This window comes from Lagopus muta, chromosome 8 (assembly GCF_023343835.1).
Source record: "Lagopus muta isolate bLagMut1 chromosome 8, bLagMut1 primary, whole genome shotgun sequence".
Taxonomy (NCBI): Eukaryota; Metazoa; Chordata; class Aves; order Galliformes; family Phasianidae; genus Lagopus; species Lagopus muta.
Window position 1 is genome coordinate 18454575 of NC_064440.1, and position 22857 is coordinate 18477431.

The window sequence follows — 22857 nt, forward strand, 5'->3', positions numbered from 1 at the left end:
GAAGGCTTTGTATACACTAATGTATAATAATTCAGCAAAACAGCAGTAATATGGAAAGGAATATTGCTCAGCAAAACTGCCAGTTCACCTCAGTTTCTTGCTAATGTCATGATGGGCTGAATTCAGAGAAAATGCTGATAATCAACATTCTTTACTGAATATCTAAATCTTGGTTTACCTTTCAGTTGCTTTACTTTTAATGAAAGATTATTTTGAAGTAGTTTACTAAAGCGTGGATGCAAGAAAAATGTGTTTGCATAGGATTACAAAGCACAGAATCCAGTAATTAAGAGAGAGGTTTAAGAAAAATACTGCACTTTGGTCAGAATGATGATAATTCACTGTTAGAAATTGCAGCTTTGTTTAAAAAGAAAAAAAATGCAGTAATGGAGAAAAGTGCAGAGGAAGAATTAGTCTTTACAGTTTGCAACTCAAATAATTATGAAGAATTATATGGATACAAAGCCCTCTTTTTATTTTTATTATTATTATTATTATTATGAACATTATGAGTTCTCATAAGACTGAATGTGTACAAGTCATGAGACTGAATATGTACAAGTCTATGGGGCCAGATGGCGTGCATCCCAGGGTTCTGAAGGAGCTGGCTGAGGTGGTTGCTGAGCCACTCTGCATCATATTTAAAAAGTTGTGGCTGTAAGGTGAGATCCCGGATGGCTGGAGGAAGGGTCACATCCCTTCCATTTACAAGAAAGGGAGCGAGGAGGACTCTGGGAACTACAGGCTGGTGAGTCTCACCTCTGTGCCTGGGAAGATCATGGAACAGATCATCCTGGATAGCATGCTTGATCACATGAAGAATGGGCGTGTGATCCAAGACAGCCAGCATGGCTTCACCACGGAAAGGTCATGCTTGACCGATCTGGTGGCCTTCTATAATGTAGTGACGGCATTGGTGGACAAGGGAAAGGTGACCGATGTCATTTACCTGGACTTGGGCAAGGCCTCTGACACAGTCCCCCACCACATCCTTGTCTCCAAATTGGAGGGATGTGGATTTGATGGGTGGACCACTGGATGGACAAGAAACTGGTCAAAGGGCAGCAGACAGAGGGTGGTCATCAATGGCTCTATGTCCAGGTGGAGGCTGGTAACAAGCCGCATCCCCCAGGGGTCTGTCTTCTGACCGGTGCTCTTTAACATCTTTCTCAGTGACATCGATGACAGAATCAAATGCACCCTCAGCAAGTTTGCTGACGACACCAAGCTGAGTGATGCGGTTGAAGCAAGGGATGCCATTCAGAGGGACCTCGACAGGCTAGAAAGGTGGGCTCGGGTGAACCTGATGAGGTCCAACATGGCAAAGTGCAGAGTTTTGCACTTGGGCTGGAGGGATCCCAGACATCCATACAGACTGGAAGGAGTGGTCCTTGAGAGCAGCCCTGTGGAGAAGGACCTGGGGGTCTTGGTGGATGAAAAGCTTAACATGAGCCAGCAGTGTGCTCTTGCAGCTTGGAAGGCAAATGATATCCTGGGCTCCATCAAAAGAGCGGTGGCCAGCAGGGACAGGGAGGTGATTGACCACCTCTACTCTGCTCTTGTGAGGCCCCATCTGGAATACTGCGTCCAGGTCTGGAGCCCCCAGTACAAAAAAGACAGGGAGCTGTTGGAGAGGGTCCAGAGAAGGGCCACAAAGATGATCATGGGACTGGAGCACCTCCCCTATGAAGACAGGCTGAGGGAGCTGGGCTTGTTCAGCCTGGAGAAAAGAAGGCTGCAGGGGGGCCTCATTGCAGCCTTTCAATACCTAAAGGGAGCCTACAAAGAGGAGCGGAATCAACTCTTTGAAAAGCTTGATAACTGCAGGACGAGGGGAAATGGTTTTAAGTTGAGGAGGGGAGATTTAGGTTGGATGTCAGGGGGAAATTCTTTGCAGAGAGAATGGTGAGGTGCTGGAACAGGCTGCCCAGAGAGGTTGTGAATGCCCTGTCCCTGGAGGTGTTCAAGGTCAGATTGGATGGGTCCCTGGGCAGCCTGGTCTAGTATTAAATGGTGGCCCTGCATGTGGCAGGGTGGTTGGAGATTCATGATCCTTGAGGTCCATTCCAACCCTGGTTATTCTGTGATTAGTTACAGACTATTTCTTAGTTTAAAAAAAAATTATTAGATGAGAGCTGATGCTGCGGATGGAGGGAGTCGGACCTGAATGAAGCTCATGAAAACAGTAGCTGCTCTTTATTTGTACCTCATTCAATTGGAGTACTAGTTTTTATCATTTTAAACACAGAACCTTAAACCTCAGCCTGGGGAAGGCAGAGCTGAACTTCATGTTTCTGACTATAAAAATAGGTCCGCTCATTTTATGGGTCTGAACACATTTGAGAGAGATAAAATGAAAAACCCCATAGAAGATGCAGAGTGTGTTCACGACGAGCTGGCACAGTGCTTATCCTGAGAGTGCTAGGGAAAGCGGAGCTGGTGACATGAGGCTGGGAAAAGCACGGCACACTGAGAAAGGGAAGAGCCTCTTATCTGTTTCTATGGGCTTTTTGCTCTTCTTGCTCCCTCTTCTTCCCTTTTTTTGTTAAACAGAAGTGCATCAGAGAAATACCCATCTGAATTTCTCCTAATCAAGCAACCAGAAACAACCTGAAGATTTTGTTCCGTATTAGACCAAATACAGATGAAATACAAATACAGAACTCAAAGAAAGGGGGGGGGGGGTTCCTATCAGAAAAACATTCCGAAAAGGGGAGAAGTGCTTTATAAAGCATTTATTTTGCTCCAGGACAGAATTCTCATAGCGCAGACTGACCTGTGCTCTCAGATAACCGTGCTGTCTCTGTGCAGAAGATATAAAGCCCACTAAGGTGGTCAGTAAATCTCAGTGAAAGCAACGTAATACCAATTATGCATACGTATGCACTAATTGTATTTCTTGCTTCTCACCACCCCTTTAAGATCTCACTAAATCTCACCCTTGGTTTATGGCTTTAATCGACCTTCCTTCAGAGCCCGGCTCTTTCCCGCACTGAGCCCTGAGGTAACGTCGCGCGCCACCGCGTCTGGTCTCGGCGGAGCGATGCTCCGTGCAGCCACTGCCCGGTTCCGCGGGGCCGCCCTCGCCCGTCGCCGCACCTCCGCGAAGCGCAGCCCCGAAATGGCGGCGTGCGTTTGACCGGAGGCTCGTTGGCGCGGCGAGTGGGGCGGAGGCTCCCCTCTCCGAGGTAACGCCGGGGCGGCCGGCGGCGCCAGGGTTTCCCCGATACTCTGAGAAGTCCACTGCGGCAGGGGAACGTACGCAGGCATTACGTTTTTTGGAAGGTAACAGCTGGGCTTAATGCTGCAAGCGGCCGGAGAGGAGGCGAACTTAGTGTCCTTCTAGTTACTTCTCTAAAGCAGTGCATTCCGTTTCTTTGCAAATATAAAATATTTCTTAATTTTTATATTTAAAACCTGGTGGGTTTTTTTTTGTTTTTTTTTTGTTTGTTTGTTTTTAATTCTTCTTATTGAAATCTGTGCTCTAAAATTCCTGTATCACTGTGCAATGAAAACCCAGGCTTGGTGTTTTGCTTTGAGGTACTTTGAAACAGTTAAGTACAAAACTCTGTTCCTGTGTGAAAATTCCTGTTAGTGCAAATGCATAATGCTGGCCCAGTGTCAGCAATCCAGCTGCAGTTACGGAGGTTTCTTTCTTGCCAAGGCAGTGAATTGGTTCTGTCTCAGCCCATAGTCAAATTCTGTGGAAAATGTTTTCCCAAAAATATGTCAAATTCCTTTTAGACCCCTTTCGTACCCTCAAATTAACTTCACTCAATTCTTGATGCATGATTTCAAACTACAATGCATTTATTTTCCTAACGCGATGTCCTTTTATCTGGTGTTTATCTGGGTTGATGCAGATTATTGACACTGTAGCACATAAAGTGAAAATAGAAGTGTTCACCCAAGTTCTGTTCAGAAATGAAAATGTGACCTGAACCAAGCAGAGCTCTTTTGCCCCTGGGTTGATACTTTCACATAGCAGTCCTGATACCAGGTGAGCTGATCATAGGATGCCAAAAGCCAGTTCAGACCCTTTTCAAATTGAAGGTCAGTTTAAGTGCAAATAGATCAGTTTGGAAACAGCAAATATGAGCTTTTTCACCCATTGTGCGGACATTTGCTGCATTTGGTGCTCTGTGGTTAAGCACCTGCAGGAGGGTTGTCTGCAGCAATACACAGGTGTGTGTAGAGAGTGAGGACAGCTGTGTGATTCCCCCCTCAGAATTGTTTGCTGCCCAGCTACGTGCACGATAAATTATTTCTCCAGTACCACTCAAAATCTTTGGTTAGAAGAAACATACCTGTATTATTGGTTTTGTGAGTACAGGGATGAGAGATATAGCAAGTAGTGGCTGTTTGGCTGCTTTAAAACCTGCCAGGACCAATTTTGCAGTGTTTCTGCCAAATGCATTCAGAATAAAAAGTTCACTGGACAAAGACAATGATTCTTGCATGCTAATGGCTGGAGGACAACAAAAGACTCCTGAGTGCAAAACTTTTTCTAAGGAAATGGTCTGTGTTGCAAAAACAGAAGTTACTGTATTTGCCAGTCTTCTGCTAGAGGAAGTGATGGAGAAGAGAATAATGAACAAAGTGCTCATAGACTGCGCAGTGCTGTGAGGATATTCAAAGAACATTTGTGTTCAGGAAGGTGTTTTGGAATACTGAAAATTCATTTGCTTATATTCAGCTTAAAAAAAAATTTGGCTGGTGCTGTTTTTCTGTACCTTAGTTCCAGGCTGTCATCTAAAAAGCACAGCGATGCACTGCATGTAGCTGTAGCTTTTCTTTCCTTAGTTCTTACAGATTTCCTTTTTCTTCAGGTATGGATGTAAATTCCTGTGATCCAACCCAAGGAAACATGAGAAAGCAGGAAGTGAGGTGAGGGAAGAACCTAAGTGTTAGAAAGAGAAAAGGAGAAAGGGGGAAAAAGCTTCATACAAACCTCAAGCGTAACTGGCCCAAGAAAGCATTAAACTTTTTACCAACCTTTTCTACTGCTGAACTTCGCTAATGTTGAGTTAGAGAATACAAAGGCACTTTGGCTTATTTGTTCAAGGGAAGAGGAGAATGCTCGGTGCCTGCAGGAACAGTCAGCTCTTTGTTCAGTAGGAAAGATCTGTCCTGGTTTTATTCTCTTGTAGTTTGATTCCTTTTCATAAAATTAAACTGAACTGGACTGTGGGAGAATAAGCAAGCTGCAGTGTATCAGCAGTCATCCAGGATGCAAGTTCAGAGTGGATGTTTTCAGTAATGTCTAAAGCATTGCAGTCTAAAAGCATGGAGCCTTAGTGTTAACAAGAAGTATCAAATACGTGAACTTATTTGCTGTGGTGGATTATCACAGTGCTGTTTGATACAGACCTGTAGCTCCTAAAATAGTGAGAGGAGATGGGAAAGGTAAGGGAGTTGCAGCAGGAGAATCTAGAACACAGAAAGTGCACTGTGAAGGTGATGATCACACAAGAATTGACAGTGTGCAGCTGGGGAGAGCATCTGTTCCACTGATTGGTTCAAGCAGCGGGTACTCTGCAGGTTGAAATGCAGAAGGAGCAACCATCTAATAATACTTTAAATCTGTCTCCTATTGATTCCCTCCCAGTTTTCCTGCCCAGTTTTCCAGTTTTCACACCTTCACAGAGTTCTGTGCTCCTGTTCAGAGGTCTGATCAAGTGGGACTGGGAAGGGGCGTCTTGTCAGGAGTGACAAGATGTGATTGATTTTTGTGTCAGCAAAAAGAAAACTCAGAATGAACCAGCTGCTGCACTAAAAAAAAGCAGAGGCTTTAGGTTGACTTGCCACACCAGAAAACTGAAAAACATCTTGGTAAAGCTGAGCTGTCCCTTCTGAGTGCTTTACAGCAGGCAGGAATCTCTAATGACACAGCTGAGACTTCACCTGTGGTGGTGGCACAGGAGGGAGGGCAAGGGAGTATGAAATTTTTCTTGCTAGGCTGCTGCTTCATGAGGAATAAGGCATACTAGTGGAGAAGGCAAATTGAGGCTCTTAGTCCCAGAGGCACTGAACTGATTAATTAGTGTAAAGTTTCAGATATGTCCTTTTCCTTAATGTTGCCTATTTCCTGGATCCACATACTATTTTCTCATTGTTGTGAGTTTCAGTCTAAATCTCCAACTTCCATGTTAATGTTTATGAGTCTTGTCTCTCCCATCCCTAGAATTAGGAATGTAGCGTTTTGGTGGAACAGTACGAAGTGTCTGAATATATGAAGTCATTTTCTGAATGCTGTGCTAATCATTAATGTGTGCTGCAAAGCAATTCAAGTATTAATAAGAATTCCACGGAACATAATACAGAGGAACTAGAAAATTCTCTTGAGAAGAAGAATTGATGAGAGTTTTTCCTTTCATCCTGGCAAGGCTTCTTATTTTAGTTGGTACTTTCTAATTGCTATCAGCAGTATCAAAAGACACAAGGTTATGTTAAAGAAGTTCCAGCCTTTGCCCAGAAATCTGTGGAGTTCATTCCAGCTGTGCCATATTCAGAGTTAATTGGATGACCCAGTTTTTATCCTGAAACACTGTATGAACTTAGAGACTGTATCAGTACACCTTACAGTTGCTTGAAGAACACACATATGATCTTAGGTAGAAAAAAGCTGGAGGCCACAACACAGTGTTGGAAGTACACTAGCTGCTAATCACTAAAAAGAGAGGTGACCAGGGGAATGGGAACTCACACCACAACCATAAGAGCCAGATGTTTCCATTTTAGTTAAATTCCCTCCATAAAAGGTTGTTATGAGGATGGTTTGAAGGACAGTGTTCATCGTTCTCTTTATTGCAATAAAGCATCATCCCATTTCTTTCCATGTGCCATCCTGTTTGAAGTAAATCAACTGAGTAAATGAGGTATTCAGGAAACTCTCCTAAGTTCTCTTTACAAACTAAATCAGGCTGTAAGTTTTGGATTTCTGTTTCATTCATCATGTGCTTGAGATCTCCTCATGTTCTTGTTAATAATTCAGCCTTCAGCTATTCCAGGTTTATTGCTCAGCGGGAGAGCACCTTTTGCTGGGTCCAGCATATGGCCAACGGAAGCTATGTCAGGTAAGGACTACAAGCTTTAATTTTTCAACTTTTTCTCTTTTATTGTTAACCAGCTTTGAAACAGAACTATGATGCATACAACAATGTTCATGTATGTCAACAGCTGTTAGCTTGGGTAGCCAGTTACTTTGAAACAGCTGGAGATATGCCAAAGATCTCAGGTATCTTGAAGGCGGTCATGCTTTTACTCTTTTTGTGTTTTGTTGTTACAGTATCTGCAAAGTCAGCAAATTCTGAAGGAAACTGGATTAGGTAAGAAAGAACTTTTAAACTCCATGTCTTATGGCATGTTGGTGAAAAACAAATGTATTGTGTTGTTCTGTCTCCCTCCCACAAAATAGAAAAGTCCTTGTCTCACTCTGGTAACATGTCATAATTCTATTCCTGGTGAGCAGCTATTAGCTATGAATTGTTACTCTGTTTGGAGATACATTTCTTAACCTTTTTCTTTCCTTTTCTCATTTATTTATCAAGTAGTGAAATTAAAACAACTGATGTAGGCAAAATAGCTGACTCCCAGATTCGTCATAACAAGTCCATTGTAAAGAAACAGTAAGTTACTCACTGAGAACACGCATTTAAAAATAACATTGATTAGTGGCTCTGCTGTTGTTTCTCAGCGTGGCCTTCATTTGTGACAGCATGACTGTATTTGACTCAGATTGCATTAGAAGCATTAATTCTATTGTCTAACATTCCCTAAGATAGAACAGCCCTTCTGACTGATCAGTTACTTCTCTTTCTCCTCCTTTTCATAAATTAGTTGCTAGTAGAGACTTCTGAACTGTGTGGTGCTTGGCATGATGAAATACAGATCTCCCTGGCTGGCAAAATTCTTAGTTGTATTTTTGAAAGAACTCTTCAGCCTCATCTTGGAAAGAAACTGCCACGTTTAATTCCTGCAGACATCACCTCTTAGTTTTCTTCTAAGAGCAATTGTTACAAATCATACTTTAAAGGCTGCTAGTCTTGAGTTACGAGTCTATAGTGTTGATGGTTTCAGTGATGGACAGTGCCTGCAGTACTGGAAGAGGAATAAGCTTTTACAGCCTGTAAGAAAGAACTGTACTGCTTTCATTACAACTTCTGTCTGGAGAATTGACTCATAGCACACTTTTTCCTTTGTGTGTTCTTTGCAAAATAAAATAAAATTAAAATATGGTAGCTCACTCTTCCCTCAGAATTCACGGCCACAACAGTGTCAACCTATTTGTGAAAGGAAACGCAAAGATTTCATTGTAAGGAATTTTAACAGAAAAATCAGTTTACAGAGAACATTAACACTGAATGCGAACACTGAAACAGGTTCCAATTAAGGATTTTCTTATCTAAGCATTAAGTTAATCTTCTTGCGTGTCTATTTTCAAGTATTACAGCAGAAGGAATGTCTCTTTCTAAGACACTGTGGTAATGGAGCTAATGACAAAACAGTTGGTGCTGTCACGCTAAGGTGATCTTCACTCTTGCAAGACAAAACATAGTTAGACTGGCACATTTTTGCAGGGGTAGGCGCTTAACCATGTGTATAAAAGATTTGACTCCTTTTAGCCAGCAGATGCCTCTGTCCTTGGCCAAGATGTCTTTACAAGATATATAAAAATGTAGAATGCTCAACAGCCTGTACTATATGCTATGGTTTTCTCTCCAAAATGCTTTGATTTGCGTCATGGAAATGCTAAGTTGCAGCCTGACCCAGTGATTGAGCACCTAGTGGGAAGGGGAGCTCAGGTGGATGTAATGCAACTGAATGACTGGAAAGGGTGCAACCAGGATCCACCCTATCCCAGACCTCACTTAAGGGTTGGCAGTAGAGGTACAGGTATCTTGCATGTACCTAAGGTATCCCTGTCTACCTAAGACCTTCCAAGGGTAAGCAGATTTTTTTTTTCCCCCTTTATTTCTGTGTCAATGGCTGCTGTATTTGGACTTATCCTTGCTGCAGCCTAGGACTTTGCTACCCTGCTGTCACTGCTGTGCTCTCCGTTGCGTTTTAGCATTACAGACCTCTAAATGTATAAATGCTCTGGGGCTAGGTGGAGGATCTTGAAGTGTTGCAACCACACCAGCTCAGGTAAAACTGTTGTAAGGCCTATGGCTGCCAGACTGCTGTAGTACCAAGTAAACTCTTCGCTTTATCCTTGACCTAATTCCAGTTCTGTCAGGGAGGCTGTACTGAACTTCTAGGTATTCAGTTGCACCTTATCTCTCCTCCTTCTTGCCTTTGTACTCATTCAAATGGAGTCCATTAACTGCAGTCCAGCATTTCCTTGTTCCAGGTGTGCTGCTTTCCACCTCTGACTGTCTGCAGATGGAAAATTTTGCTGAACAGTTCCTTAGAAGGACTTGGAGTTGCTAACACCCTGCATACTATAAGGGCCTTGATATAGGGTTTGGTACACCAAGTATCAATCAAGATTTAAAATTCATGCAGAAATGATATGTGTTGCATGGAAAAATATACTGGGCTCTTACTTTGTTATAACATGGTAGAGGCACCTCTCTGTCTGTGAAGACTCTTTTTTCGTGTGTGTGTATGATAATAGAAGAAAAGATTAAAAAAAAAAATAGGTGGAGTGTTCTTTTTGGCATTGAAATCAGAAACAACAGGAAATTCTGGTTTAGACCATTCGGAACAGTGCTGGTTCCATTTTTTGTTGTTTCCTGAGTAAGCGTAGAACTACAAGAGTAATGATGATCCCAAGGAATACTCATCTTCATATTTCACTATTACTTGGAAAAGGAAAAAATCCCATCCTTTTGTCTTGTAAATATTTCCATGTGAGTGAGGAGTATTTTACTAAACTCTGCCAAGTGGAGATGTTTCTGATTTAGTGTTCTCTGCTATTTTTGTCTTCAGCTTAGGCACTGAAGAAATGACAGCAAAAGAGCAGAATCTTACAGTAGCTCGGCTAAATAATGATTTGTTCTATTTGTTGGTGACCTGTGCTGTTGCCAATTCTTGTCTTTTTCATGATCTCTTTACACATTCTTTTCTCTGCTGTGCAGCCCAGCATGAACAAGAGAATAGAAGGAAATTGCTATTAATCTGGTCCTAAAAGACAGGCATGGCTAGAGGCTCCAGGTTCACTTCTTTCTTCGTTATGTCCCCTACTTATACGTCTGGGTAAATGTATCCAAATTTACCAATCTGGCAGTGAACTTTAACACAAAGTAATAATTAATTTAAGCAGAGAGAAAATGGAAATGGATGCATTTGGATGCAAAGGATGAACCCCCTTAGTGTTGTAAAGACTCGAGTGTCCACTGAACACACTGATGCTCTGTTTGGTGGAAGATGACTTGCTTTCAAACACTCAGCAGTTTATCCAAGATACTACAGGATCCGTCACCTAATCAAAACGTTTGTTTTAAAATTATTTTCAACACTTGTCCTCCAGCACAGTTTCTCTTTCAGCTCTTGTATACTTTTTAATACATTGACTTTGAGGACATTAGCCAGCAAATCTAGAAGTACAGGATGAGAGAGCTTGTTTGTTTGTTTGTTTGTTATCACTAGATTTGTCAGTTAAATAGTTTAGATTCTATCTATGTAATTGCTAACTGGTTCCTTCACCTCCACCATGGGATGATCCTGTCATGTTGGTAACATGTCCAAACAGCCTGTCATCATAGAAAGTCACTGACCTGTGTTATCTGATTACAAAACCCCTTCTGAAAGGAAAAGAAGAAAAAAAAACAAGCCTACAATTTTTATTATTCAAAGTATGTAGTATTTCTGTTGTTAACAGTTTTCTTTTGTGTGTGGAGAATAAGCAGATTGATTGTGTTAAAGAGGAGAAATTAGACGAGGAGTACTAAGAAGTGCAGAATAGGGTGACAGTTTTCCTGCCTTCTTGTACATTTTTCACACTCTGTATTAAACTTTTTGGAATGCTGAATGATAGATATGATTGATTTTTATCTCATTTGTAAGGGCGTGTTTGGTGCACATCTGCACCATCTTGTTTTCTCATCGTTTCTGTCAATAGTTATGTGGATGATCTTTATACTTTATGTGCAGCCTTTGAAGTGGATATAAAGACCAGTCAGGCTACCATTTCTAATATGTTTTCTTCTTTCAAACCTAATATAAATGTCACCTCCATTATGAGCAACTGTAGCAGATGGAGCTATGGAACATGGATCAAAACATTTAATGTAATTAAAAAAAAAAGAGGTAAAGTACATCTTCAGAAATTACAGAATATTAACAAAAACCATATCTTTAATTTGTAGCTCTTTCGAGAAAGTTTTCAGAAATGATTTGTATTATGTTTATAGAGGAAAATTCCCCCATTCCTTTAATTATTTTTATTGTATTTTTAGCCATTTGAGTCTTACATTCCTATTTACAGAGGAGATGGTCAGTGAATCATCTAAGTCTGGTAAAGTGCTTATCCCAGTTGTAGTTTGGACTCCTTCTGCTTTGAACAGTGAAGGACTATCATGATGGGTTGTTATCATGTATATGTCATAACAGAGAAATTGGCTTCCTTTAACAGCTCAATAAAAGGCATTTATGATGGCATAAGATTGCTCAGCAGAGATCTTCACTGAGTTAGACAGCAGTGCTGAGGTAACATGCTTGGTTTTGTGCTACTTCACAGCAGCTTAGTAGTTGCTGTGAAATTGACACCAATCTGTGTAAAGGCATTTGGAAAAGAATTAAACTGTGCCCAGTATTGGAAGGTGACAGACTGAAAGACTTGGGTTGCAGTGTGTACATTGAGTACTATTAATACTGTTTTAAAAGATAGATAATGTCCTTTAATTTACAAACAGTTGTGACAGAGTTGTGTTCCTCCTTATCCCTCCCTCCCCTCTATCCCAAAAACTGTGATGATACTTCCACATGTAAAACGCAGTGTGTCCAGGGGCATGTCTTTTGCAAACTGATAAACTGCAGAGCAACGATGTGGGTAAAGCAGCTTTCTAGGCTTCAGCGCTGCACCAAGTTCCAGGAGGTTGCAAAGCTGTCAGGTCCTCAAAGTGCAGCTATCTTATGGCTTCCTCGAGTTCACCTCCTCATTCTGCAGTCGTTCCTTCTGATTCCTGGCAAGGTGTCTCTGAAAGGGCGAGTTGTGAGGTGGCTCTAGCTTCCATTTAAAACAAAAAGTTCCAATTTTTAGGTTTTTTTTCAAGAATATTGGTCTCAGTTTCTATTTTGATTGACAGTATCAGTTCACTCTGTCATCCAGTAGTCCTGTACTGACTGCTGATAACACATGCATGCACAAACTCAGGTATTGCAGTGGAGTTTCTGTCCAAATCCTTTCTGCATTTTACCGTGAACTGCCTGTGAGAAAATGAGGGGAATATTAACCATTTGGGAAGAAAGAACTCCAAACAGCTCCTCAGGGAACAGTGACAGAAGCTTTGATAGCAAGTGCATGAGGCAGAAAATTGGAAGTAGAATTTAAACCCCAGTAAAGCGGGAAACCTGGGAGTGGGATTCAGCAATCTAATGAATCTGCTCAGTAAAGCAACATGGGGACTGCAAATGAGGTGTTTGAACATCAGGAAGCTGGTAGTAGAGTGGGACCTTCTGAAACAACTGGAGGACCCAGAGATCAACGTTACGGTGATGTGAGGGTTCAGTAAATGATTTTTTTTTTTTTTTTTTAAACATGATGGGGTCTCTGAGGGTTGCATGTCATAATTGCTGCTGTCCCTCTTAGGTGCAGAAAGAAACAATTCACTGCACATTTTCTAGATCTGTAGAGTTGTGTTTTTCTTCTGAAACAGATTTCATGCTTTTAGGACTATAAGTGAACATAGAGCATCTTACCTGTATTTTGGTATGAATATGTATGTACAGATTTCATAAAATGTTGGGATTTTCAATAGTGAATTTGAGGGAATGTTTGAATCTGATGCATGGATCCAACAGTAGCATTTCTGGAGAGGTGCAGAGAGCAGAAGCTATGTAAAGTTTTAATGATGAAAACTTCTGTAAGCTTTGGATAGTGCAAATATGTAAACTTTTGTTTTGACAAGATGGAGTCATCTTTCTAAGTAAAATTTAAGTATCTCCTGTACTGTGTTGTACAGGAAAGGGAACTGAGTAGTGTTTCAGGAGATATCTTACTTCAGCATTCAGAATTGACTGAAAGAAAGCTCTGTTCTGTAACTGAACAAAGGTGAAAAGGCTATTTTTCTACTTATTAAAATCTTGATGACAAATGGGTATGAATATTTCATCAGCTAGAAGAATACTTTGTTACCATTCAAACTTAGTGTTACTTCCACGAACTCCAGAGACTTAAATTGGAATTGTTTTATAATCTGTGATGAAAACTTTGTTGATGAGTATATTCATCAGAATTTTGTGAAAGCTGTTTAGTGGAATGAAGAAAAAATCTGAAAATAGGTGGTGGGAGAGAGGACTTTCGAAAATGTATCCTGAAATAGTGTTCTGCTTTATAGTTATTAAATCTTGACTGATTAACTACCTAGTTAAGTAAAAACAACATGCCCTCTTATCCTCAAATATTAATGTACTCCATGTGTGCATGTAAAAAAATGAGTTTATTTATCTTAAAATACTTTCCTTGTATGTTCCACGTTATAGTATCCAATGTGAAATATGACCATTAAAGTTTAGTCTAAGAATTTGTAAATCGTTAAATGTATCGCTAGCCAATATAACATGTATATCTTCATCAGTCTTTAAGCAGGTAAAAAGTAGTGACCATAAGAAAAATCATCTGGCTCATCTATTAATAGAGTGGTTGGTTCTCACTAATTTGAGCTCCTGATGTGCACTCAAGGATATATAAATATTAACTCTGATGAAAACCATACACACGTTTTGCATGTTCTGAGATAAGCTAGTCTGAAAAAAGTCTTTGTTGAAGTGCTAATAGATATGCTGCAATGTTGGCTGGGCTGCTCTGTGGGTCAGCTGAGCCATATGCCAGTGAAAAAATGGGCAGGGGCTGTGCCAGGGAGCATGCAGTCTAGAAGAACCTGGCCAGGTGAGGGGAACAGGCCCAGGGATGACGGCCAGGTGAGTGGGAAGCAACAAGACAGATTCCAGGTCTGGCCAGGAGATCAAGTCCATAGGTCAGGGACTGAGTTTAGTTGAATGGGGTGTGTGGCTGTAGCCATAATTCAGGCAGGGGCCAAGAGCAGTGGCCTTTGGCTGAATGCCAAATGCTTCCTGAATGAAGCAGACATCCTGACTGTGCAAACTTTTGCAAGATGATGTAATCCATTCTTAGCTATTTGTTCATGTAATTGGCACAATTCTGTCCTGGTTCTTCTTGTTGGTATGCAATTTTATGTGCTAATTTTGCCTGTGTCTGAGTAGAATTGTTTTTCTTATAATATTTTGGATTCCTTTGCTGAGTCAGAGTGCAACCCACTCAAAATAAGATTCATTCTAGCATAGATGTCTTCAACTTCTGACAAAATCTAATTGCCTTGCCAAAGATTAATTCTGGATTTTTCAGTACTTTGAGTGAACATGATAAGATCTTTTATCAGGGCCTTATATAAGTTCCACACTTGCATGATTGTTTCTTTATCTTTTGACGGAGATGGATTTTCATTATTTTCTTTGTACACGCAGAGCAACTTTGAATGGATTTTGTTTTCACGTGGAGTACCACATTCCTTTTGTTACTGTAAAACTGCACTCACTGTACATTCTTTCTATGTCTGAATTAGCAGAAAATTATAAACGCATCATCTGCATCAGAATCTACTATCTGACTTTTTCTTTACTTTTCACAGGCATCCAATAGTTAAAGGTACAGAATGAACTGTAGCTTATAGCAACTTGATTTTCCTCCTCCTTTATTTCTTTCTGGAGCCTAGGAGTCCCGTGAATCATTTCTGAATTCACGATAGGCCTGAGATCCTTGAAAGGGAGTCATTGTTCAGAGAACACAGCTTTCTCCAACCTGTCCTTGTCTTTTTTCTTTCCACTGAATGTAAGACGCATGAATTTTCAGTCCAAAAATCATCAGTCTTTTAAAAGTCTTTTTGATGACTGACCTTTTTCATCAGTGATGAGAGGAAAGTAATGTGCACAGTCTGTAACATTACTTGGTAGTGTTCTCAGTAGAGCTTCTGCTTTAACACTCATGAGAATGATGTCTCCCCAGTATTCTGGACTCAGATAGACAAAGAACTCATAGTCCTAACTTGGAGCTACTTTGTTACAACATCCCTCAAAAATAGGATTGTAAGTAACTCCTGCAAATTTTGTTATTAATGTATGCCACTTTAAAAGACTCTGTTAAATGAGACAAACACCTTGATCCTATTTGTGTATCTCTTTAAAGTATGGTTGTTTATTTAACAGATAAAAAATACACTAATGTTTACTTTTTTATATAGGGAGAGGCTTTGTTTCTTAGATTTAACCATTTTCCAGGCAATGTCATATTTCACAAGGGACTGACAGCTTGTGAAAAGTTTAGCCAGATGTGAATAATCATTGAAGTTTGTTAAGGGCAGGTGAGACTTCTCATTAGGCCTAAGGCCATCAGCTGCTGAAGAAGATGGCAAAATATAGTTTGATGAAGGGGTCAGATTACTCCTTTCATAGATGAACAAGTAGTGGTTTGAGTTTTAAGGGAGAGGACAAAGAGGAATTATCTCAGAGACAGGGATGGTTCATAAAGTGAAAATTATTTCATTCCCTTCTGAGGAGGTGAGGGAATATAAGCTGAAAAAGACCTGTGAGTTTATTAGATAAGAAAAACCTTTAATGCTGATCTAAGTCTAGATACATGTAGAATTATTTAATTTCTGTTATCTTGTAGTGTTATAAACCTTGGTAAACTGTATTATATATTGTGGATGTAGTAAGTAAATCCTTTTATTAACACATTGACGTGGTTTGAGTGAGAGGTATCAATACAGTTGACTAACTGAGAAATTTGTGCCTATAGGCTCCTGCAATCTGTAGGCATTACTGTCAGGCAGCTAGCAGTCCAAAACATTTCTTAGAAATTGTGAAGGGTAATGAAATTGCATGGGTCCAAGTAACTCAGTCTCTAAAGATTATTTCCTGTGATTATTTCAGTGGTAGTGAGAAGCCCAAGGATTGCAAAGGAGTGCAAAGGTAGACAATGTTATCTCTAATTTTATAAACTGGGAAATGAGAGAATAGTGAAATAATATTTCTAGGGTACACACTACACTCTTCTGTCCTGATATCTTAATGCATTTCTGTGTCATGCTTTGCCTTCTGTATGATGGCTGGCTTCACTAATGTAAAAGTTGAGCAGAGCGTTAGGTCAGTGTGCCTCTGAGATAACACCCCATTTTTAGAATTAGTTCAGTTTTAATTAGTGAATTAACTGGATGTATAAATATTTATGACTATCTCAGATGACTGATTACAACAGGAAATAAATAATTCATGGTAGAAAATTACCTTTTGTACAATTGATACTTCAAGGATATAAATCAGATACGGCAGTTTACAAAAACTATCTCAAAATACTGTTTTTTGATGGAAGGCCCTCAAGGGAGTATCTTCTTGCTGCAACCATTACCGTTTTAAGCTAGGCAAAAAAAAATCCTTCCAATGCATGAGTAGTAGTTTTGTGATAAAGTCTGTTTACAGAGATGTACATCTAAACTGAGCATATTGACAGTCTGGACAATTTAGGGAATCATCGGAGGCAGTGCTTTCAGAGCAACCTACAGTTTATTTCCACGGGAGCTGTAAGAGATGCAAAGAACACAATAACATTATTTGATAGAGCAATTTCTCATTTGCAATATGTTGGCAGGAAGGCTCAACCTCTACTGCCATACCAGTAATATCTTCCTGAAAAATAGGAGGCATTACTTCTAGAGTATCCCTCATATCAAGCCTTAATCTTAAGCTGGGAGACTGAACTTCAGTTGGAGGATTTGGTCACAAAGTGGGGTTGAAGAACTACCTACTAAGGAAAACTGAGAGACTACTGGTAAAGGATACCTACCAGCTCTTTTAATGGAAAATCAGACTCTACAAAAAGGGAGCTTGCTACTGAGACCAGGAAGAGTAATTTAGAAATGGCCAACAGTGTTTTCAGGGTAGACAACACAAGCTTGAAGGAGGTATTGAGGACTGCTAAGTATAGTGGATTAAGGTGAAAAAGTTTGCAATGTCAGAAGGCTGAAACAGGGATGTTTTATGAGAAGGTATTTTTTGACTGTGTACGTCTCTTTTTGTAATAGCTCAATTAAAGGGGTTTACCAAAGCCCCATAACATCTGCGTTTATCTGCTTCATGTTGCAAGTATAGCCCTATTACAGAGCTCTGAGAAGGCATGCTAGGGCATTAGGCAAGGAGCTGCTAGCACAGCTGTGCAGCTAGCTGAGCTGGTCCACAGGTCATATTCTCATGACAGTAGCAGACTGAGAGGCTGATATGCACGCTATCTGAGCCTCAAGGGACGCTTACAAATCCAGCAGTCCGTGGGGTTGCTTGTTTGCACAATCACCTGAGGATGGCGGATGAGAGTTCTGTGAGGGTATTACCACAGATTGTTAGGTGTAATATTGCTGTAATCATCAGAGAGATGTAGCAGCTTATACCTGGTGGTATAAGCATATCTACCTACGTGATAGTAAGTTTCAATACAACTCTGAGTCAGTTAGGCACCAGTTCATCTCATTTGTGAACTGAGAACCAGAAGCATGTAAGAAAATAATACTTCTGTGGTACAGGGGATAAGTTAGAGTCAAGAGCATCTCATGGGTTCTCTTAATCCTTAGGTTTGTATACTTTAAATGTAAAAGGAGCATCCTGAAGCAAAGTAGCAAAACCCTTACAACACATCACTCTGTCTCGTGTAAAGTTATCTTTCTAGAATGAATGAAATCAGTTGCTACTTTGCCTATCACACTTTTATTCTTCTTTTAAGCTGTTTTTTGGTAGATACTCTTTGCTTAAATACATAGTTATTTTCTGGTGTTAATTTTAGCATCGTCCTTGTTGAAAATGACCCGTTGCTCTGTTCAGGCTGGACGTTAGGAAATACTACTTCTCTGGCAGAGTGGTCAGGCACTGGAATTGAGCTGCCCAGGGAGGTGGTGAAGTCACCGACTCTGGAGGTATTCAAGGAACGTTTGGACGTTGTGATGAGAGACATGGTTTAGTGAGAACCGTTGATGATAGGTGGATGGTTGGACTGGGTGATCTTGTGGGTCTTTTCCAACCTTGGTAATTCTATGCTTCTGTGATGTGGTAAAACATAATGTCTGTAGGTTATAATGTGGTGCAAACAATGCTGCATCCTCCTTCCTGTATGCTGCTGGTAACACAGAAAATAGATATCAAGCTCCCATATTTCTTTGTTTCTTAATCTCATGCCGGGTATACAGATATTAAAAGAACCTCATCTCCTTCCTATAAACTGGAGTGAGACAGAGGCCAGTTCATTCCTTTCTTTTGTTTTCAAATTCTGTTCTGAAAATTCCCAGAGTTTTTGTTGTTATTACTTCATTTTATTTTCTTACTAAATTGTACTCTCTTGAAGATCACATCTCTTGGAGGTGTTAATCTCCTCCAAATCCTTTGAATCAGAAGGGATTGAAGTTGATTAGTGCTTCTCAGTGTGAAATACCTGGCAGGAGCAAGCTCGGAGTTTTGCTTGTGTCTGTATTGGCATCTGTTGTTTTTCCTAAGACACCTGTGTCCCATTTCCCTCACTGGGATGGCTAAGCAGTTTGGTGATGAGTTTTTGCATTGGTTGGGATAAGGTCTGTGTGTAAATTGTGTTGGATGTTCAGGAATCTTCCCCTGTTCAATAAAGAAAAATCAGGTCTTTCTTGCCAATGACTGTGCATAAGAATGTATAATAAAGTACACTCAGGTCTGAAATCCTTTTTGCAGCCACAAAGCAAGGTTTCTTTTCAGATGAATACCTGGAGAATCATGATAGTATAGCAGTGTTATTTGCTTTACAGGTCAGAATATACAAACGCAGAAGTCATGAAGTTGAGAAAGCAGTCATCAGTTAAAATGTCATGGTGGTGGAATACTATTTCACTTTTCTCTCTAAAGCTTCCTTTCCATCAGAGTTTGCTATTGGGTTATTTTTTCTGCTTGCCTAAAATGTTAATAAATGGTAATGGCTTTATGTCTTTTTAGGATTCAGACCAGCAGAAAACAAAGATATTTTTGTTCTTCCTTGTAGATTAAGGCAACATTAAATATTATATACAGGTATAACAACTCTTGCAACTCCTATGCATATCACAATCTATCCATTTGTCTATCTGTTCTCAGGATTCCTTAACTGATTTTTAAGTTTAACAGTTAACTGTGAGTAGCAGCAGACATTGTCATTGTGCTGCTGATTTTTGTAACATGTTTCTGCTGAAAATATGTTTATCAAATCATTTGAGGACTTGCTTAAGGTCTTTGTTCCTGGATTCAGAGTAAACTGTTACTGGCCCAGGGGGCATAACTTGAATTTGTACATTGTTCTAAAAGTAACGTGTTCTATTTATTTCTATAGGAGCTACAGCAAATACAAAGAGCACAATAACACTATTTGACTGAGGAAATTCTCAGCTACAAAACACTGTTTTCCAACACTGTTACCACCATTAGCTCTGCATTTTCGCCACTAATGAGCAAGAGCCTGAATGCTGCTCTTGTAAAAATCTGCAATGGCAGAAGTAACCCGTTCTTGCCACTGCTGAAATGTGCTATCCTCTCTGTGCTCATGTCCACTGTTTGCTCTCCACCAGTGTTCAGCAAGTGCCTGTGAATGTCAGTAGTGCCATTTTTTTCCACATACAGGAATTCAGTTCCACACCTTTGCTTCAACTGCACTTCCATGTCAGAGATCATGTTGTCAGACTGCCCCTTTTCTGCCGTCTGTCACATGGCAACAGAATGCAATGGAATATTTGTGGGAAGGTTGAACCCCTACTGCCATACCACCAACAGTCACCTCTGATGTTCTGGGCCAACATAATACAACAGGAGGCATTACTTTCAGAGCAGCCCTCATACATCTATAATTTATTAAACTTAATTCTTTGAAGGTTCTTTTGATAACTGCTCCATAAAGATAGCTGCTGAAGGAAGTTTAAAATGAACAGATCCTATCTAGCATGCCTATTATTATTTTCGAAGCCCGTTAGAGAAGAGAAATTATGCAAATTGGTGTCACGGTAGGCTACTGCACACATGCTGGTAATGCATAACAACTAGCTTACTGATGAAAATACTTCATCTTGAGCAAGAGTCATTGTCAGCACTGAGAGCTGCTCTTTGTATCGTGGCTAACAGTTTATTATTATTTTGCTCATGGATAAAGAGAGTGTCTGTTCTTATTTAAAATCCTCATTAGAATAAAACTGCTGTAAAAGTAATACTGGAGCACTATAATGTTGAATTATGATTGATTTCATTATACAATTAAGGTATATTGTGAAACAGTAGGAATATCCTTTCAAAAAATTGAGTAGTTTTGTTGCTCGCTCTCTGTGAATGACTAAGTGGCTTAAATCTTTCAGCTCCTGTATGTAAAAGACTTGATAAATAGATTAGGCTCAGGATCAATTAGTGTCACACTGATCTTTAGTATTAACGAAGTGAAGCTGCTAGGATTCAACCAGTTTATCTGTACCCTCCATGACAGCCACTTAAGCTAACATGCACTGCATTGTTTGCATAGTACTGGGCCTGGGAACTAGTGTGCAGAACACACGGTTCTGTGCAGCACTGACAGAACGAGCACTACTGTGAGGAAACTCTTAATTCTGAAGAATTTCTTTATCTTTTGTGGGAGAAAAATCCAATATAATATAAACCAATTTCAGAAAATAGGTCGCAAATGTAAGTTTGCAGTTTTTTTCTTTTAACTTTTTTGTACATTCGTTTTAGATTTCTTTTTTTTTTTTTTGTCACCTGCACACAAAGCATCTCAAGCTTTTGTAATTAGACTGCAGTGAGGAGGCTGGTTTTTGTCTTAGGGTCATCATTCAGTTCTTAGCTCTTCTTCCTTCCATGTTAGCACTGTCACAGGCATTTTAATTGCTGTGACAAGTTACTGCCAAAGGAGATGGAGAAAACCTTCGATATTGATTTTTAACACATGAGGACTGTAGCTGGTAGTCACTTGATTTCCCACCTCCAGTTTATAACTGAAAAGGCTCATGGGATTATTAACTTCATTTTAATGCTGAATTCCTAGCCTGGGGTGAAATTGATGTGTTAGCTGTTAGTCATTTGTAGCTGCTTGGTGTGTTTTGTTTGGTGGGATACTGTTTAGATAACTAATAGAAATATAAGTAATATAAATACTGTTTTTAATAGAATTGTCACTGATCAAAACTTCCCATTTGAATTGTTAACTGGCTATCAAATGTTTGGATCAGGTCTTGGACAATAACTTCTGTTTAATATTTTGTGAGACTTTATGTGTTTCATTGTTGTACTTATAAAGTAATATCTCTTAATTTTATCATCATAACTGGCTAGGTGCACCATTTTATTCAATGTTTGGTGTCCAGAGATGTAGAAATGAACTGATTCATCTAGCAGTTGGACAAATGGAATGTACTGTAATTCCTCATGAATGATCAGCATCTTTATTTTCAGTGGTACTGAAAACTTCATTAGGAATCTCTAATGATTTATGTGTTAGTAACATGATTCCATTTACATCACAAGATAAGTCAACTTTTCAAAAATTACCAGGTTTGCCATGTGCAAAGGCGTATTGGTTTTTTGGTTTTTGTTTTTTCTTAAATACAAATTACCTCCCAGAAGCCCTGGAAATGTCATCTGCCGCTGATAATACCTCTTGCTAATTTTGTGAAAGCAAAAGCTATTTTCTGCACATTAATGTGAAGTGCAGGTTGGCTTTTACCAGCTGTTTCCAAGAATTATGCTATTTAATTTGCCTTAGCTTCACCTTTTTTTTTTTTTTTTTTTTTTTTTCCTCCCTTATTTTTCAGTATCAACACTGATCTTAGGCTATTTTTCTCAACCTTGGTGAACCAGTCTTTGGAAGTTTTGTGAGAGAATTTTCTCTCAAAAGAAGATCTTATCCAGAATTATTAGAGAAACAGTAATCCTTGAAGTAAATAAGTTCCTACAGTTTTCATGAAAATTGGAGGCTAGGGAAACAAACCAAAGCCTTCTCTGGTGGAGATACAGATTGAGTTTTGTCCTTTATACGTTCTAATTTGCTTGGACCATCTGTGTGCTAACAATTCCAGCTTTGCTACAACAGAGGTTGACCTCTGGAAAGGAAGATTAATAATTATTGATGGTAGGATATTACAAAGACACAGATTTATCAAATTCAGTACTTTCACTGCTCGTGGAACAAGTTTTGTGCCTTTCTTAGCACTGTGAATTACTGTTTACAAATCTTTTAATTCAATCTTCATTTCAGCTCTTGTGTGTATTTGTTTGGGAAGTTCAGCTGTGGTAGATGAGAAAAAAAGCATGTTATATGTATGAAGTTCCATGAAAATGAGTGGAGCGGAATGTTTCTAAGATAAATATTTGATATATAATTATACATACATTAATATATTAATTTGATATATAATAGAAGTGTTGACATCAATGCAGATAACATAGAAGAGAAGCAAAGCCCCAGGAATTTTTTTTGAATTACCAGAGATGGCTTGTATTAAAAAAAAAAAAAAAAAGGGGGGGGGAGATAGTTTGAGTTCACCCTCATCTTTAATACCTTCCTACTCTAGAAAACCTCCGTGATTGCTTGTTCAGTCCTTGATTATGCAGTCCATTGAGGCAGTGTTCAATTAAACTTAAATAGCATGGCCCATTCTGTTCAGG

At 39.6% G+C, this 22857-nt stretch overlaps 1 protein-coding gene across 10 annotated transcripts in view; it reads left to right on the forward strand.

Moving 5' to 3' along the window:
• The first annotated feature begins 3122 nt into the window (after window positions 1-3122).
• MYO3B (myosin IIIB) overlaps window positions 3123-22857 on the forward strand; it is a 193721-nt gene continuing 173986 nt past the window's right edge. For 7 of the 10 annotated variants that reach the window (XR_007378568.1, XM_048953065.1, XM_048953069.1 and 4 more), the window contains exons 1-3: window positions 3123-3285; window positions 6995-7076; window positions 7289-7328. Coding sequence is in view for 9 of the 10 variants with exons in the window: in XM_048953065.1 (XP_048809022.1) it covers window positions 7070-7076; window positions 7289-7328 (47 nt within the window). In the remaining variant the exon portion in view is untranslated. Of the gene's footprint in view, window positions 3286-4829; window positions 4888-6994; window positions 7077-7288; window positions 7329-22857 lie in introns of all 10 variants that reach the window. The other 3 variants (XM_048953066.1, XM_048953067.1, XM_048953068.1) reach the window with 3 other exon arrangements.